The sequence below is a fragment of the Ruditapes philippinarum genome, unplaced genomic scaffold, assembly GCF_026571515.1.
Source record: "Ruditapes philippinarum isolate M1 unplaced genomic scaffold, ASM2657151v2 ctg13815_1_1_1_1, whole genome shotgun sequence".
Taxonomy (NCBI): Eukaryota; Metazoa; Mollusca; class Bivalvia; order Venerida; family Veneridae; genus Ruditapes; species Ruditapes philippinarum.
Window position 1 is genome coordinate 960 of NW_026863075.1, and position 18,400 is coordinate 19,359.

General features: G+C 32.1%; 1 protein-coding gene across 1 annotated transcript; it reads right to left on the reverse strand.

Moving 5' to 3' along the window:
• Positions 1-15,664: 15,664 nt before the first annotated feature.
• On the reverse strand, positions 15,665-17,929 carry LOC132721074 (cytosolic sulfotransferase 1-like). Its single transcript, XM_060705325.1, has 3 exons — positions 17,772-17,929; positions 16,727-16,895; positions 15,665-15,967 (listed from the first exon to the last, which is right to left on the reverse strand). The coding sequence occupies exons 1-3, from the start codon at positions 17,826-17,828 to the stop codon at positions 15,828-15,830; spliced, it is 366 nt and encodes a 121-aa protein (XP_060561308.1). The 5' UTR covers positions 17,829-17,929; the 3' UTR covers positions 15,665-15,827.
• Between the last annotated feature and the right edge of the window lie 471 nt (positions 17,930-18,400).

The window sequence follows — 18,400 nt, forward strand, 5'->3', positions numbered from 1 at the left end:
TTACCTCAACTTAAACATAAAGCAGACAGAACTCTATTTTCATCTTCTTAATGTGTATGATATCTTTAATGAAATTTTAGAATATTTTATCATATTAACAAGGCACTATACCGTTATGTTTTACTTCGTGCTTTTTTGTCTTTTCTTTTACGATTAAATGTTCTGGAAATGCACTGTAATCGCTTGTTTTGCTGTAAAAGTTGTTTGTATTATCCGTTTTCAAAGCAATTTTCCTTGCATAAGCATTCTTTGTGTCATTGTCAACCTTTTTTAACCACTTATTTTGAATTTTCGCGGGCTTCTAGTTCTGATATTTTCTTCGACTGATGTAATACTAGCGTTTCTAGATCAGACACTCTTTCGTCAAACCCGGCTAAAGCCTGGTCCTTCCGCTTCATTTCTGTATTAAGTTCAGATATTTTTCTGTCCTGATGTTTGATCAAATCCAACAACTTCTGTATATCATCCTTGGTGGCATATTCAGAAGGAAGTCCATTATTCCCATCACTAACTTTTTCATGTGAATCAACTATAGGAACTAAGAATATCGTAAAGAAAATCAGTAGTATAAATTTTAGTATAGCCATGGTCATGCTAGAAACACTCAACTATCAAATGATGAGTGAATTTGTCTTCTTATCTTTTAACATGTGTCTTGTTATAAGGCATTAAGTATGTAATTATCTAAATAAGGCCATTTTTTTTATCTTTTGATTTACTGATTTGTTTCCAAAAAAGGTAGGGTCGGACGAGAAGAAAAAAGTTTATAATTAATCTTAATATCTGGAAGATGAGATACTTTGTAAGTATGGAAAATGAGATACTTTGTAAGTATCTCTTCTCTTGTGTTTAGTCCATTCCGATTCTTATAAATGTGATGCATACATAGTACTTATCAGAGAAATGAAATGACCGGTTGTCTAAATTCCACAGAGCTTATAAATACACAAAACATCGTTCACATGTGTGAAAACAAAATAACATTCACAAATTAATAAAATATCATGTTGCCATTTTATTAAACCACACACATGAAAACTACACACGAGATGACCTCGCCGACTCTTCAAAAGAATCGGTCAATCTTTGATGTTCACACACATGTAGTCCCAGTTGTTTTATCCGTATCATCAAATGTGCCGAAACTCAACTGACTTGCACTCACTTATTTTTAGATCAGAAGTGTAAAAACTGTCAAGAAAAGATTACACATGTTAAATTACACAGACACTTGGGTTGTGAATCTCAAAACGCTTTTACAATCCAAATAAAATGTATATTTGACAAATCCAGCACATGTACTGATCATATATATGAAAAACTTAATATAAGCCTTTTTTAATAAAAAAAAATTATTTCATGTTTATAATAAAACACAAGATAAAAATGTTCGCCGAAAAAAATCCGTACACCTACCGTTTACAAATACACCAAGCTTTGTCGTATTCAAATGCGCCGCGCTTTGAAGATGTGCGCCGCGCTTTGAAGATGAGAACCAGTCGGCTATAGTCACGCAGCGCATTTTAATACGGCAAAGCCGGGGAGCCAATTATGAAATTGTTAAACAATTTTGTTAATGGAGTAAAACGGCGATAATCTTGATGTTTATTATGCATGTTGCGATGTTGATATTGATGCGGAAGCTTAAAATTGATCATCATCGTAGAGAAAAATATCTTCTGTGACGATTGACAAAAGGATTATGTGAAAATATTGGAAATTGAATAAAATACATAGTGATTTTGTTGATAGGTCTGCGGATTTTTTTTCCTGAAACGCCAAAATAAACACAAACACGCGCGCGCGCAGGCACGCACGCACACACGCAGCGAAATAAGCATCCAATGGTTGATCCATTTGAAATGATGTCTGTCCGCTGAGTTTTATTATCCTTTTCCTTTTATTTTTATCTGACTTTTCTCTTCTTCTTAATGACATGGCCAGGTGATTTCATTTCGATTAAAAAATAGGGGTGACAGCAGTAAAATCGTAAATAGAAATAAAAAAAGGACGGCGAAACTTGATAATATTAAGCAATAAATGCCTTATTCTATTCAGAGAAGAATAAAATGATAAAAAGTTGACCTTTTAGAATTTTAAGAAAAGACTTATTAACCTTTAAATATCAACAACAAAAATCATTTAAAGCATAAATAGAATGCGTTCCCACATGATCCAGCAAGAAACCTTCTTGTGGTAAGACTTTCGTAAAATCTTTTGGGGGCGTGAGGGATGTTGCACTTATTCATTATCCATCATGTAAAGACTCAATCAAACCGAGTCTGCAATTTTCATGAAATTTTGTTGTGATTAATGCTTCCGATTCCAGATTTTCTTTTCAGACAACAATCACTGCAGTTGATCATGTGCTCAAAATCGTACAATGGACTCATAAAATTATAATGTACTATAATTTCTGTCAAAGAGCTCGCTTTGACATGTTTGAGGATTTGTCTTATTTATATTATATAATATTTTCTAATGGCAAATATATAACACGAATATTAATCCCAATTTAAAACATTACATCTTTTATAATCCCACCATCAACTCCATTGTCTTCAAGTAGCACGGCTCCAGACAACGGTCAACAACTGACATTCCTACAAAATATTTACAGTATAGCTTACATTTTCTTCTCATTTATTGGATTGATGACGTCACTGTTTGTTAGAATTATTGTAAGTGTTTTCACGAAGCCACCTGGAAATTTAAACAGACGCTGTATGTTCTCTTTTAAAACGCACGTTCTAGGAGAAATATGTGAAGACCTGTTTTATGACAGAGACGATGCAAGCAAGAATGTTAAGTTTGATAGAAATGAAACATTACATTTCATAGAAAATGACGATGTTATGTAAGAAGATAAATTCAAGATGTATGTCTTTTTCATGGCTTTTTTTTAAATAAACGAACTTACTTATAAACTTGTTCCTTTCCTTTCGTTTTGTATCTTAATGTGTGCAATGTTTAAAATTACAAATAATTATGAATAATATTCCATATAATACATAATATGTTTTGTCTTAATACTATAACTATGTAACAGTTTCACATGTCTATTAATAGTTCAGGTTTTTAAGATGAAGAAATAACTGGAATTAGTAAAACGCGTAAAAGGGAAATAACACCTTTTATAAATCCAGTTTATCAAATTAAAATCAAATCGATATAACACGATACCCTTTTTGCATTCACTGAGGTTGCTTTAATTAATTTGAATGTCTTAATAAAAAACATCATATTTGTGTGGATAAAATGTTTTGATATATAAAATAGTCTTTGTATTAGTTTTCTTTATCTATATATTGTTTTACTGGACATTATAATCACAGTACAACCCAATATAATTTAATAAAACGCTTTCAGTTTAGATCAATATAGTTGACAGTCCCCCGTGACAAAAAATGTAGTCCGCATGTTACATGCAGCATAGATTGTTTTCATTTATTTATCCGTTATATTTGCTTTTTTCGGACATTTCGGTTTGCCGGTGAAAATAAGTGATCCACATAGAATAATTGCCCTCGGTCATTTTTCTATATAAGAATTATTTTTCCTGGAAAACGGAAGTAGGTAATGATCTGAAATTTTGCACAAAAGTTATTGGTATAGACTTACATCAAATGGGACTTTTATCTCGAAAAACAATCCCAGTTCCGTCATGTAAATAACCCCAAGGATTCAAATGAATAGACCGTTTTTAATTCAATAGGGAAGTAAAAAAACAAAACAAAAAACAAAACAGAAAACAAACAAACATGCCAGCATAGTTTTACTTAAAAACATAACCTGTACAGAAATATACATACATTTCGTTATAAACGTGGATCTATTAAAGCAGGCTAAATTTGAATTTGCATTCTTTGTTTATGTTTATTCATGTTTACTTGTATATAAAATATTCTAAATACAATGCCTACATTTGTATACAAGTTCAATGTGGTATTTTCAATTATTTGTGCAAATAAAAATAAGGATATAATTTATGGACTTAGAGGTGTTATAATCTATGGACTGAACGATGTTTGATAAACATCAATGTGTCACCAATCATTGACAAAGATCAAAAAGATAAAGCAAAAAATAGTTATTTAAATGTTATTTTTATAACTAGCTATATGGTTAACATACAATTTTTGTTGGCAAATATATACATGGCTTACACATTATAGTTTTATATAAGTATAAACAATGAAACATTCATTTACGCCATAAGCGACACATTATTGAAAAATGGCAGGCTCTGTTTTATTGCGCCTGAACATGGACCTCAAAGGTAAATGCATTATAGTAATCCTCCACTGATAGCGGAATTAACATAATTCAACTTTTATACAATCAATGCCAGCTCAATCATTTTCTGTCCTTATTTGTTATTTGTTATTGTTATTGTTCATCAAAGCCAGGCCGACGAGACTGTATTGTTTTATAACGTTTTAACATATTAATTTAACTTTAAATTTGATTTATAGTAGAGTTAGCCGCGACCTAATATCCCAAGTTAGATCGTCGATGAATGGTTATTATCCCCCGCCGAAAAGGCGGCGGGGGATAAAGAAATAGTCTCCGTCCGTCCGTCCGTCCGTCCGACCTTCCGTCCGACATTTTTGTCCGGAGCATATCTCTAAAAGTATTTGAGTTATCAATTTGAAACTTCATAGGTGGATAGACCTCATTTAGGAGGAGTGCAGTGCACAAGAATGATAACTCTACCCTGCATAATTTTTGAGTTATTGCCCTTTGTTATTTTTCAAAATTGATTTTTGTCCAGAGCATAACTCAAAAAGCCTATGAGATATCAACATGAAACTTCATAGGTGCATATATCTCACTCAGGAGGTGTGCAGTGCACAAGAATGATAACTCTACCTTTCATAATTTTTGAGTTATTGCCCTTTGTTATTTTTCATACTTAATTTTTTTCCTGAGTGGAGCAAAACTAGAAAAGTTTTTGAGATATCAACATGAAATGTCATAGTTGGATAGATCTTATTGAGGAGGAATGTTGTGCGCAAGAATGATAACTCTTCCCTATACAATTTTTGAGTTATTGCCCTTTGTTCTTTTTCATGCTATTTTGTCCAGAGCTTATCTCAAAAAGTATTTGAGGTATCAACTTGAAACTTCATAGGTGGATGGATCTCATTGAGGAGGAGTGCATTGCACAAGAATGATAACTCTACCCTGCATTATTTTTGAGTTATTGCCCTTTGTTATTTTTCAAAATTAATTTTTGTCCAGAGCATAACTCAAAAAGCCTTTGAGATATCAAAATGAAACTTCATAGGTGCATAGATTTCACTTAGGAGATGTGCAGTGCACAAGAATGATAACTCTACCTTTCATAATTTTTTGAGTTATTGCCCTTTGTTATTTTTCATACCTAATTTTTCACCCGAGTGGAGCATAACTCAAAAGTGTTTGAGATGTCAACATGAAATGTCATAGGTGGATAGATTTTATTGAGGAGGAATGCTGTTCACAAGAATGATAACTCTTCCCTGTACAATTTTTGAGTTATTGCCCTTTGTTCTTTTTCATACTATTTTGTCCGGAGCTTATCTCAAAAAGTATTTGAGGTATCAACTTGAAACTTCATAGGTGGTTAAATCTCATTGAGGAAGAGTGCAATGCACAAGAACGATAACTCTACCCTGCATAATTGTTTAGTTATTGCCCTTTTTTATTTTTCAAAATTAATTTTTGTCCAGAGCATAACTCAAAAGGCCTTTGAGATATCATTTTGAAACTTCATAGGTGCATAGATCTCACTCAGGAGGTGTGCTGTGCACAAGAATGATAACTCTACCTTTTATAATTTTTGAGTTATTGCCCTTTGTTATTTTTCATACTTAATTTTTCAATTCAATTTTTTTCTCAAAAAGTATTTGAGGTATCAACTTGAAACTTCAGAGGTGGATAAATTTTACTGAGGAGGGATGCAGCACACAAGAATGATAACCTACCCTGCATTATTTTTCAGTTATTGCCCTTTGTTATTTTCAGCCATCAGTATTCACATAGGTTTCAAATCTGTAATCACTATAGCCATCAGTTTTCATTACCAAAAGACCTCTTAAAATGGAATTATTCTGCTCTACTACATATACATTCTTCCAATGAGCAAACACATTCGGCGGGGGATGGCCATGTTGACATGGCTCTTGTTGAATATTCTATTTTGTGTTACTGTTGAATTGCTAATCACTAAATGGTCGTTAGCCATGCCTGTTGTGTATGAACCACTTCTGTGCTTTTTGCCTGAAGCTTATCGCATTGATTAGAAGAAAGGAACAAAAATATCGAAAATAAAAGATAAAAACAAAAAACAACAAAAACAACAACAAATAACGAGCTCTCGACATTTAAGTCTATAAGGATCTCAATGGCAACTTTTCGGCCCTTTTCGTCAGTCTTCGGATTAGGACATTGAACACAATAGTATGAATACGCAGAAAGCATACGGTATTTCGGTCTAGCCTACGCTAAAAAACTAGAAATGTTAACAAATATTAATTTAATGCTTGTAGTGGTTGACAAGTTTATTTCCAATATATCAAGTTAATGCCGAATAAGTGAATTCATAGATACAAAAGCAAACAATACATTAATTGTTTATCTATAATTATGGTTGTAGAAACCGAAAGTACAAAATGCCAACCTGATGACATTTAGTCGCATTTGTTTAAAATAGTATATCAGTGAGCATATTCAAATTAAAAATGATTGTCAGTCATATGTTCAATCATAATTGTACGGAAACAGACTTAATTTTCTTTTGGATGTCATTTATATGTACATTCGTTTTACATTATGCTTACATACCATGCGGTAGAACTACTTTTATTCCGTATTGTTTCCTAGGTTAGTATAGATAATATCAGAGGACATTCCGACTGTAACGATCTAACACCAGCGGCCTGTGCAGACCGGAATATTTAGCACGAAGGTATCTGTTTACGGGTTTACGGCAGGAACGAGGCTCTGTCGAGTTTTCACTCAAAAGTTTGTATGTTTGTTTGGTTTTACGGCACACCAACACAGAAAAAATCATATGGCGTCGAAACAAGAAAGATGATCTTGGCTAACCTTGGTGTTACAATCTCAAACTTCAAAGCACCACAAGAGGATCAAAACCACCTTACTTGTTGGAACTAGGATTAGCATAGACTCCAGTTAACGATAAACAATTAAGAAAACCCGACTCATTTAGCGTCTTTCAAAAATTGTCATTAATTTCATGCTTGTTCAGTAAAATATGAGTAGTTAATTTGGGAAAATATATAATTCTTCTTTTTTACTGATAAAAGGCCCATTGAGGCTAAAATGCTATCATTTTCATTTCCCATCTTACCTGTTTATTATTGGGATCTTATTACAGCTTTTAAAACATGATTCATTGTTCATACAGACGAACTATCTTTTTCTTGTTTTGGTATAATTATAGTGAGTTAGTGTTTTGTATTGTAGTTAAAATACTATATTTTTTAAAATTTGCTATTTATAAAACATATAACTACATTTTAAACGCTACTTTCTGCAGTTGTTTCACATCATCAAAATATTATTAATTTACACATATCTGACCTTTCTAAGGAATTAAAAGAATTATATTGATTTCTGAGGCATATTGTGCCTCTTACTACTAAAGAAAAGATGACTAGATGTCACACACGCGGTCGTGTTAAAGTTAATAATTATCTAACTATTATTGCAATGGTCAGACATGTCGTCACTTAAAGAAACGGTACCGTTATCAACTGAATCTTGCTGTACTTGTTTTTCTTTAACTAATTGTCCAGGTACAGCACTCGCCAAGTCTTCCTCATTAAAAACCGTTTCATTTTCCCCATCCAAATGTTGACCACACGATTCTGTGCATTGAATACTACGTTCATTAACAAATTCAACTAGATTTGTATCACCTGTTGCAACCACACATCGTTTTGATGTATGTCTGATTATAATAATAGATGCAAAGAAAGCAACAGTTGCAAGGGTTGCAACTAAGGAGCTCCCAATCCTTTCATAACCACTCCCCCCTCTAACTTCTATTGGTGATAAATCACTTTGCTTATAATCAGAAGGTTTAGAGATAAATTTATAGTTTGACGTTTCATCTTTTGAAAATATATTCATGGCACTAGAGAAAGTTTGAAAACGTTCATGTAAACACATGATGTATTTCTTTCCTGCAAACTGTAAGTTTGATTCAGAGACATTGATGTTTCGTAAAAACGACAGTCTTGAACCAAAATTTTCTTCTACTTCCTTTTCAGTGATCGAAAACCTATAGCAAAGAAATGAGGCTGAGATGTATAAAGGCACTTTTAAATCTTCACTGACATCATTCTCTGTTCCTTTTGATGAAATTAGAACAAAAGTTGTACGCCTTTCAAACATCCATAATCCTTGTCCATAAAATAGAATTTGCAGGCTAGAGTTAAAGTTAAATGATACGTGTAGCGTTTGATTGATTAAATGTCTACCTGTTATTAAATTATTTGTAAATTCTATTATGTCAATATATTTTCTTTTACCAAAATCTCCAGATACAGATATTGCTACAAAAAACTGGTGTTGCAAAGATAAAGTCTCGTCCTTCCATATAGAAAATTCTTTAAGTTCACTGCCTAATGTTTCACTGAATAAATGACAAAGAGAACTTGTTAGAACTGAAACTTCTAGCTCTTCTTGAGGTTTATCCGATGCAAATGAAACATCAGCCTGTAATATCAGAAGGTAATATACTCCGTGTAGTTTTGCAAACATCGGTTCACATTCTCCATTGGCTATGGTGAAGTATAAAGGACATAGTACTCGTTGACATATACCCTAAAAAAGATATTATAGATAGAGATAGATACCTAGATTATCTATTACAATATCTGACAATTTGTATGATTAAACTAAAGCTTTATACGGACTTGCATCACAACCATGATTAATAAGTAACTGTAAAAATAGTCATTGGCTTTCAATGAAGACAATTTTACTTTCTTTTCAATTAATTAAATCAACCAAATCAATCGTAAAAAGAATTTCCATATCATTTGCTGAGTGGGTATTTCACTTTAAAATGACTGTATCTCAAATCATCATATCGATATCTTTTTGTTTTATATAATTACATGTTTGTTGTTAAATAATAAGTCATTATGACAAGCTTAAACAGGCGTTGAACATTGCTTCATTATAGAATATAACAGCAGATTTTGCTCAACGACAGGGAAAATATTACCGAATTTGAAATCAATCGAGCTGTTGTTTGTCACAGTTTTATGCTATCTGCTATAAAGGATGTTATCAAAGTTTTTTAATACGAATCTCTTTAACAACCCCCTTATACATGTGTTATACAATTGATTGTCCTTTATCATTTTTAGGCAAAGAGACATTCGTCAACGAATGTAAATTTTCTTCCTTGCTTATATGAAAAACGAAAACGTGGACACTGTCACGTCAAGTCATTTAAAAGGAAAGAAAGTAAGCTTTCTTTAAAAAGATTTATCAATATTTTCAAAAAGGGGCGTAAAATGGTTCAAAATATCAAATTAGCCCATGCTTTATTAACACTAATGTCCACTTATAAATTTGCACTGTTGTTAACACAAAAATCCTCAGCTTATGTCAGGTAACTTCTTTTGGCGATACTATGAGCTTCATTATAAGATGTCATATACAGTACAACATACTACATATTTTTATACAATTGATGAAAACTTTAATGTTGAATATAAGCAGCAAAACATAAATTATTTAATACCTTTTTAATATCATAAGCGAATCCTTTTTTACAGCGAACTTCCCAGTCCATGTTCGGAAAATAACGATTGATAATTCCATGTTTATCACCTTTAGATGATGTACCACTGGAAGTTGATAACTTTCGATTTCTATTCAAAAGGGATGTAAATTGAATAAGAACTGGTTCAAGTTGTTTATACACAGTACACTTTTCTCTGAAGAATAACTCATTACATAGAACGCATGCGTAATTCTTGTATAATCTTCTTTCAGTAATAACTTTTACATCAATAGGCCAGAAATATTTATTACATATTGTTTGAAGGGTACTGTTGGAATTTTTCTCACTGCATGTATCGATGATTGTATTATACTTGCACATTTGGGGTGTAACAGTTAGATTGGTATTTGTTCCCTCATACTCATAGACTATGTTACAATTCAAAGATGAATTGAAGAGTGTATTCTCTACGAATTCAAATATATTATCGGCGGAAATGGACTGAAGTGTAAAATAACGAAATCTACACATGAGTGAAACATGCCAAAATAACGAGAAGACATCTTTTTGCATGATACACTTTCCGCAATATTGATTTTTATATGTTTGTCCTTGATCTGTGTATGTAACGGGAGCATGTTCAAATATGTCGAACAGATTGCTGAAATGCTTTTTCATTTCACACTTCTGTTTTACTTCAATATCGTTAAAATCGGATGGGCATGATGCCACCATCATGTAACCTTGATCGTGATTTGAACTATGTTGTACTTTCACACATTCTAGTGTATGAGTCACTGTCGTGTTTGCATCGGCTATAACAGATTTATCATTTTCACTTGAAAATAGATCTTCTTCAGTGAGGTAATCTGGGCAACACGAACCTTCTTTAACACACGTGTCTTTACAAGAACATTTTTTACAGCAAGGAAGTGAGTAATTATTCTCATCCCAAGATGACGTATTAGGTGTATGACATAAAGCAATATATGGACAAACTTTACTTTGCTCTGCTATCAAAATAGACACCAAATCCGTATTGTTGAGATTTGATTCCTTTTTGAGCATGCTGTTAAGTCCGTCCACAATAGAAATACACATTAAATATATGACTACATTCATATTTAGTAATTCCATTTTGTTCAACCAACACAAAGTTTGAAGGAAAACAGTGTTGTATAAGTACTTATATATATACCTCTTGGCTTGATACATCTGTTTGAGTGACAATTAATTAGAAGCCAACCTTATTTTGACTATGTAGTTATTCGTTATCATGTTTTTCTCTTTTAACTACACTAATCTTAGGTCAAAGGAGTTTTTTGTTCGCCGCTACTAATGAGATATCCTGTAAATATATCTAATCAAATAATATGATATGTTTTTCGGTCCTTTATGACGGCAAATGATTTCCTTAGCTGTCACTTAACAAGAAATAAGATATTTCACTGGTTAAACTTCTTTATTTATGAAGTAATAAACTAGTATCATTAGATGAATTCATTAACACCTCAAAGGTATCGAGTTAAGCTCAGATACAAAACATTAGTGAGTGAGCGCTTTCTAAGAACCTGTCTTAAATATTCTTATCACTCATAACCAAATAATGTGACTTTTGTCATCTAGATTGAAGGCAAGACTTAAACAAAATAAAGTTGTTTTTTTTCATAACAAAAAAAGAAAAAAGAATGCCGTGTGTCGGAGCCATATTCTCACGAAACTCTACGTCTCGGACCATCATACAAAGCGCTACTAAAATAAATGGAATTTTTCAAAGTAGGAAGCCTGATATTAGAGACAAAACGTCAAAAGGCAAATTAAAAAAGCAGACAGTAATTTTACTGTACTCAAGTAGCAATACTGGAAAACCGCAAGAAATGCTTCTGTTTTGTATGTCAGCATTTGCTCATTTATTTTCATTTTTGGATACGCCACACTTGAAAATAGTGCTTCTTATATCCACTCAATAGTACTATGTCACAAACTAATATCCCCTACGTAATGTATTGTGTTGCTATGACAATTTTGGCAATACAAAGTAACAACGGACGAAAATTGTTGTGATTCCATATTTGATCATTTGACGGATATTAATAAATTCAAACGCACTTATCCTGATTTTCTTTTATATCGACCAAGAAGTAAATTAATTACAAATCTACATTTCTTAAATCTTGTTAAATGTTAACGTAACTTTCCATTTCAATTAAATGAAATTAAATGATACAAAATGCTTTTTGGATAATAAGAACAGCAACATGAACGCATTTAAACGATAAACTGGATTAACCCCATTTTTAAGACTATATCTCATTTATAAGTGTACGTGAAATATTTTAAATACACGAATTGTGTATTCATGGTCATCTTTTAAACCTTTTAATCTTTCAGCTTTGCAATTGTTTTCTTCACATTTGCAACTATCTGTTGTAGTTTTTTTTTCAACGGCTTGAGTATGATATATATCCATAGTGTCGTGGTTTAGATTTATATCTAGGCATCGACCTCAATTATTATTATCTCATCGGTTAACATTTTAGCTCACCTGAGCATGCTCAGGGTGAGCTTTTAGGATCGATGATTGTCCGTCGTCCGTCCACATTTAGTTGTTAACACTCTAGCGGTCGCATTTTTGCCTCAATCATTATCAAACTTGGTCAGGATGCTTATCTAGATGATAGCTCGGATGAGTTCGAACATGGGTCATCTCGGATGAAAAACTAGGTCACAAAAGCTAAAAATAGAAAAACCTTGTTAACACTCTAGAGGTCACATTTTTGCCTCAATCATCATCAAAGTTGGTCAGGATGCTTGTCAAGGTGATAGCTTGGATGAGTTCGAACATGGGTCATCTTGGGTGAAAAACTAGGTCACCGGAGCTAAAAAGTGAGAAACATTGTTAACACTCTAGCGGTGACATTTTTGCATTAATCATCATCAAACTTGGTCAGGATGCTTGTCTAGGTGATAGCTCGGATGAGTTCGAATATGGGTCATCTCGGATGAAAAACTAGGTCACCGGAGCTAAAAATAGAAAGACCTTGTTAAAACTCTAGAGGTCACATTTTTGCCTCAATCATCATCAAACTTGGTCAGGATGCTTGTCAAGGTGATACCTTGGATGAGTTCGAACATGGGTCATCTTGGATGAAACACTAGGTCACCGGAGCTATAAATAGAAAAACCTCGTTAACACTCTAGCGGTCACATTTTTGCATTAATCATCATCAAACTTGGTCAGGATGCTTGTCTAGGTGATAGCTCGGATGAGTTCGAACATGGGTCATCTCGGATGAAAAACTAGGTCACCGGAGCTTAAAATAGAAAAACCTTGTTAACACTCTAGCGGTCACATTTTTGCCTCAATTATCATCAAAGTTGGTCAGGATGCTTGTCAAGGTGATAGCTTTCAGAATGAGTGCGAACATGGGTCATCTCGGATGAAAAACTAGGTCACATCGCCCAAATATGGAAAAACCTTGTTAACACTGTAGTGGTCACATTTTTGACTCACCTGTCATGAAACTTGGTCAGAATGCTTGTCTAGGTAATTGTTCGGATGAGTTTGATGGGTCAGGTGAGCGATCTAGGGCCATCTTTACTTTACATCTTATTTGGGCTTTTTTTTCAAATATAAATTTGTCATGTCATTGGTTCAAAATTATTTAGTTTTATTGTCAAATATTTGTAATAGGCTACTTACAAAAATAACAATCTTCTTAAATGCGACATTTATTGATAACAGGTGTAACAAGCAATATTTTACAATTATATTTCAATTGTTATATCGAAAATACAACATGAAAAGTAAGTACTAGTCGTTAAAGTTAGGATTTTTCTCATAGAAATGAAATGTTCCTAGCTAAAAATGTATTGTTCAGAAAGTCATAGAGTAAAGTAAAAAATAACAAAAACTGGGCATTTTATTCACTCTTTATATAATTGATTTTTAACATGACATTTCTCACTCATTTAACAGCTGTAAAATCATACAACCCCGTTATAACAATTAAAATATCTATAATCATATACTGTACGTCCACAACATGCATATTCTCTAGAAAAGGGAAGAAAATGGTTGTGGTTGTGGAAATTAAATTGTTTTCGTCCAAAATAGGAATAATCAAACAGAGGAAGAACGTTAAACAAATTTGCCATATTCTATATCGAATTTAAAAATCTTGAATGGAATTTCAAGGTGATATGTTGTTCCAACACCTACATTTGATTTTATAATTAATTAATCAGCATTGCATCAAATAGTTAAAATAAAATAATTATCATTATACAAAATACCTTCAATTGTTGTAATAACTGGTACATTGAATAATGAAAAGATCAATACTGTTGAAATAAATATTTTCATTATGCTGCTTGAAATTTATGAAATTTAAAAATATTCAACAAATCTCATAATGTCTATAATTAAGCTGTACTTATTGCAAAATATGATACCATACTATAAAGCTTTACTTGAAATAACACAAGGAAAAAACCTTAATTAAAGCAGCATGTCTCCATGTTCATGCTATTTTTCATTTAAGTTCTTAATATTGTACACAAAATTAAAAAAAAAATTTTGTGAAGTAAACATAGAAAGTAATTGCAAATGGCATTTACACGAGTAATCCAGGTATATCACCAAAACAATCAGAATATGCAAACAAAGCTCTTACTGCTTTAGTCACCCAGTCGAAATAAATATGGGAATAAAAACTGCAAAAAGTATTACTTCATCTTATATCTTTATACTTTTTTCTTAAGTTTGGTTTTCTTGAATTATTTGGCTCATCTGGAGGCCTGTTACTGTAAAAGAACTGGTAATTTTTTATTTCCAAAAGGTCGTCAACACATCTATTTTTTAAAATGAAATATATATTTGTACTTTGTACTAGCATCTTTGAACCTTTGGAATTGTAAGGAATAATTAGTATAGTTAAGTGTCTGCTTTCAAACAAATCAGCTGTATTTGATTAATACATCTATTTCATTTACTTTATCATACCAATTAACATTACATTATAAGCAATATTGTAAAATAACTAACCACTTTTGCTTTAATGAAGTAAACGTATCCAGCGATAATTTGTTTTCGTTCTATTTCAGCTTTTATAAGCTTGTATCAAAGACAAACGAAAATAGCACTTACGAATACTTTATAAAATATATAATCAGATGACGTGTGTGTCCTCAGTGCTTATTTTGTAAATTTAACTAAGCTTATTGTTAGGATAAAAAATATTTGGCATGTAAAACTAATTGCCTTATTCGGTAAAAAGGGTGTAGTAAGAAGTAAATAGTGTACAAACACTTATGGTAGACATGAAACATCATTCAGGCTTTAATGAGTACATTATCATTATTTTGAGACATTTATATGTAAAAATAAACATAATGTTTTTGTGGTTTTCTTATTTTTTATTTATGTTTTTTGTTTATTTATTTTTTTGTTAACCAGCGGACGCTGGATCAATCCTTGATAGAGTCGAAAATCCTCCGTGAATGTTCGTCTCGAACATTATATCTAACAACGCTGATTCAGAAATCATGTGAGTTAAGTACTCGTGGTAAAAACGAGACAAGCAAACAAACTGAACACTTTTCAGTTATTTTTATATTATAAGAATTAAAAGCTGAAGAAAATGTAATGCAAAATGAAATAGGCAAAAGTTATCATTACAGTTATTATAATTACTTTGACGAATAGAATAGTATAGATATGTAATTAATGTTTATACATTAAAACGATACATGTTTCATTCAAAATGTTATGGAAATGTGGCTGCTATGAATAGAAACAAATGAGCCGCGTCACGACAAAACCAACATAATGGGGTTGCGACCAGCATGGATCCAGACCAGACCAGTCTGATCAGGATCCATGCTGTTCGCTTACAAACCCTATAACAAGTAGACAAACTGATAGCGAACAGCATGGATCCTGATCAGACTGCGCGGGTGCGCAGGCTGGTCTGGATCCATGCTGGTCGCAAACGCATTATGTTGGTTTTGTCGTGACGCGGCTCAAATCTGCTTAAAGATTTACTAATTTCTTCCCAAGTTCTCATATTTGTCTCTATAACATACTTCTATCACAATTTTGTATTCTCTGGTATCTAAATTTGTGTTTTGATGTTTCCATAATTTCATTATAGATTTTATCAAAATGTTCATTTTGTGCTACTGTAAACCAGTTCTTCCAGTCTCCAACGTCACCTGAAAATAAGGGATGTTTGGGTGATTGAAAGAATTATATTTAACAAGTAACATATCAAATCATGTAAAAAGGTACCTTCACTTGAAATAAGAGAAACTGACAGATGTAAAAGCCCGTTTAAAAAGTTGTTCCAGATGTACACAATGTATAAAATACTAGAAATGCTGCTCAGTTAAACAGTTTAATATAACTAAAAGTTTGTTATATGTAAAATGAATATAAGATACTTAGTACTTATTTCTTATTACTATTGAATAAAATTATCATTTTCACAATGTATTATAAAAATGACTTGTGTTTATTGTGTATGACTTATATTGTGTAACCCCACCGAGAAAAATGTATAAATGTTTTGATTTTAAACAAACAATGCAACATATTTAGTCAAAAATTAGCATTATCTAAAAATAGAATAACAATTTGAAAAACTGCTAACATTTACGTATTTATTTCAGCCTTAGTTGTCTGGAAAAAAATACAAACAGAAACAAATATTTGTAATTATGTTTGGTGATATGTGTTAAGTCATAATAAAGCTACGATCTCTTTACTACCTTTCCAATAAAATGTGAATCTCTGAAATAACTTTCCTATAAAATGTGACTCTCTTATAAAATGTGAATCTCTTTACTACCTTTCCTATAAAATATGAATCTCTATACTACCTTTCCTATAAAATATGAATCTCTATACTACCTTTCCTATAAAATATGAATCTCTATACTACCTTTCCTATAAAATATGAATCTCTATACTACCTTTCCTATAAAATGTGAATCCCTCCAATGCTTCACCAGGAAACAAATATGGCTGCTTATCTTTTACCATATTTTCAAATTTGCATTTTTCACTGATGGCTTCGAAGAGACCGTCTTTGTTTTCTATTCCAAGAAATTTTCCAAGACGACATACTTCTTGAAGAGTTTTCTGTATACATGAAATCAAGATAATTAGTTTATTCAAATTTTCTTTAAACATATACGTTAGAAATTTTTATCAGAACTTAAGCCGCAATTAAGACCTACACATTATTTAAGCGACATTAAGCAAACAGTAGAACAACCCAGACAAATCAAGTATAGTTCCAATGGTTAAATCACCATTAAATAAGACCGGCGCACTATTGCACTATTAAAATCACCGTGTTCAGTCATAATTCTTCATTTTACTCCATCTTTCGTTTTCTTCACTGATTTGACCACAATCCCCTTGTTGCTTTTAATGGTTTGGCCATTAGAATTGCAGCTACCGTTTATCCCTGTGTGATTGTAAGAGAAGACTAAATGGGTTATAAATATTGGAGTATATGCCTCTTTCAGCTCCAGCAGGTGAGACGGTTTTGTTCCTTGGCATTTCTTGAAGTTTGTAACACCCCAGGTTAGCCAAAATAATCTTACCTGTTGCGGTACCATATGCCCTAAATTTTGTTGGTGTAAAATATGAACATCTGAGACCACAGACACTACAATAATTGCCTATTCAAGACCATTGTACTAGTAAAAGTGACTGATTCTGATTGATCATATGTTTATAGGTGATGTGATTTAAATGGTATACACAACTCAATGTTTACGGAAATTCGAAGTGTAGGATTACATTAAAAGAGTACTTACTTAATTGTTATTTTTCACAATCTTATTTTATCAACGACTAGATTTCTGAAGATATGTATTTAATCTGATAATCAAACAAGAAGAAAATAATATGATATCTAATCTATCAATTGTCGCAAATAAATAATCATATATAAAAAAACTAAATTTTAGTATCTTTTCAAGGTTAATTAGGAGCAAGCATATTCACCTCCTTTAGATCCTCATAATATACCAGATGTATAGGAAGTTCAGGTGAAGTCGACATTTCTCTCTCCCACTCTAAGACATATTCGAACCAACTGTTGTATTCCGCTGATATATACAGTCATATATCTTGTCAATGTTCAACAGATTGACATCTTCTTCACGTAAAACTAACTATGTGTGTATTTGTTTTAAAAGCTTAACATGTTCTTAGATAATTAGTCCAGGAGATGGCGGGGTTTTATTGCAACTTACTGTATCACCAAAACAAACATTGCCATTGTAAAACATATTGCTTGAAGTTTCTAAACAACGATTTCTTAAGTTACCCAGCCCGGGCAAAAGTACAAAAATCAAGATGGCCGCCAAAATGGCCGCCATAAATTACAAAATACCATATAATTTTTGTTTCTTGAATTTTTACTTTAAGATTTTGTACAAAATAGTTTTAATTGCACAATATCAGATAAAATATGGTAAAATTATGATTTAATCAAGGAAAAATGACAATTATATGGCAAACTTTAAAATTATCACCATTAATTTACCAAAGAAGTGGTGAAAAATAACATTTTTTGACAATTTGATGATTTTCGTTTTTCCGTATTAACACAATATAAATGAGTCTCAGAA

Coding starts and splice junctions, on each gene's coding strand:
- LOC132721074 (XM_060705325.1), bottom strand. CDS start 17,828: ATGTCGACTTCACCTGAACTTCCTATACATCTGGTATATTATGAGGAT. Junction 16,896..17,771: donor ATTATGAGGATCTAAAGGAG/GTGAATATGCTT, acceptor TCATGTATACAG/AAAACTCTTCAAGAAGTATG. Junction 15,968..16,726: donor ATTCACATTTTATAGGAAAG/GTAGTATAGAGA, acceptor CCTTATTTTCAG/GTGACGTTGGAGACTGGAAG.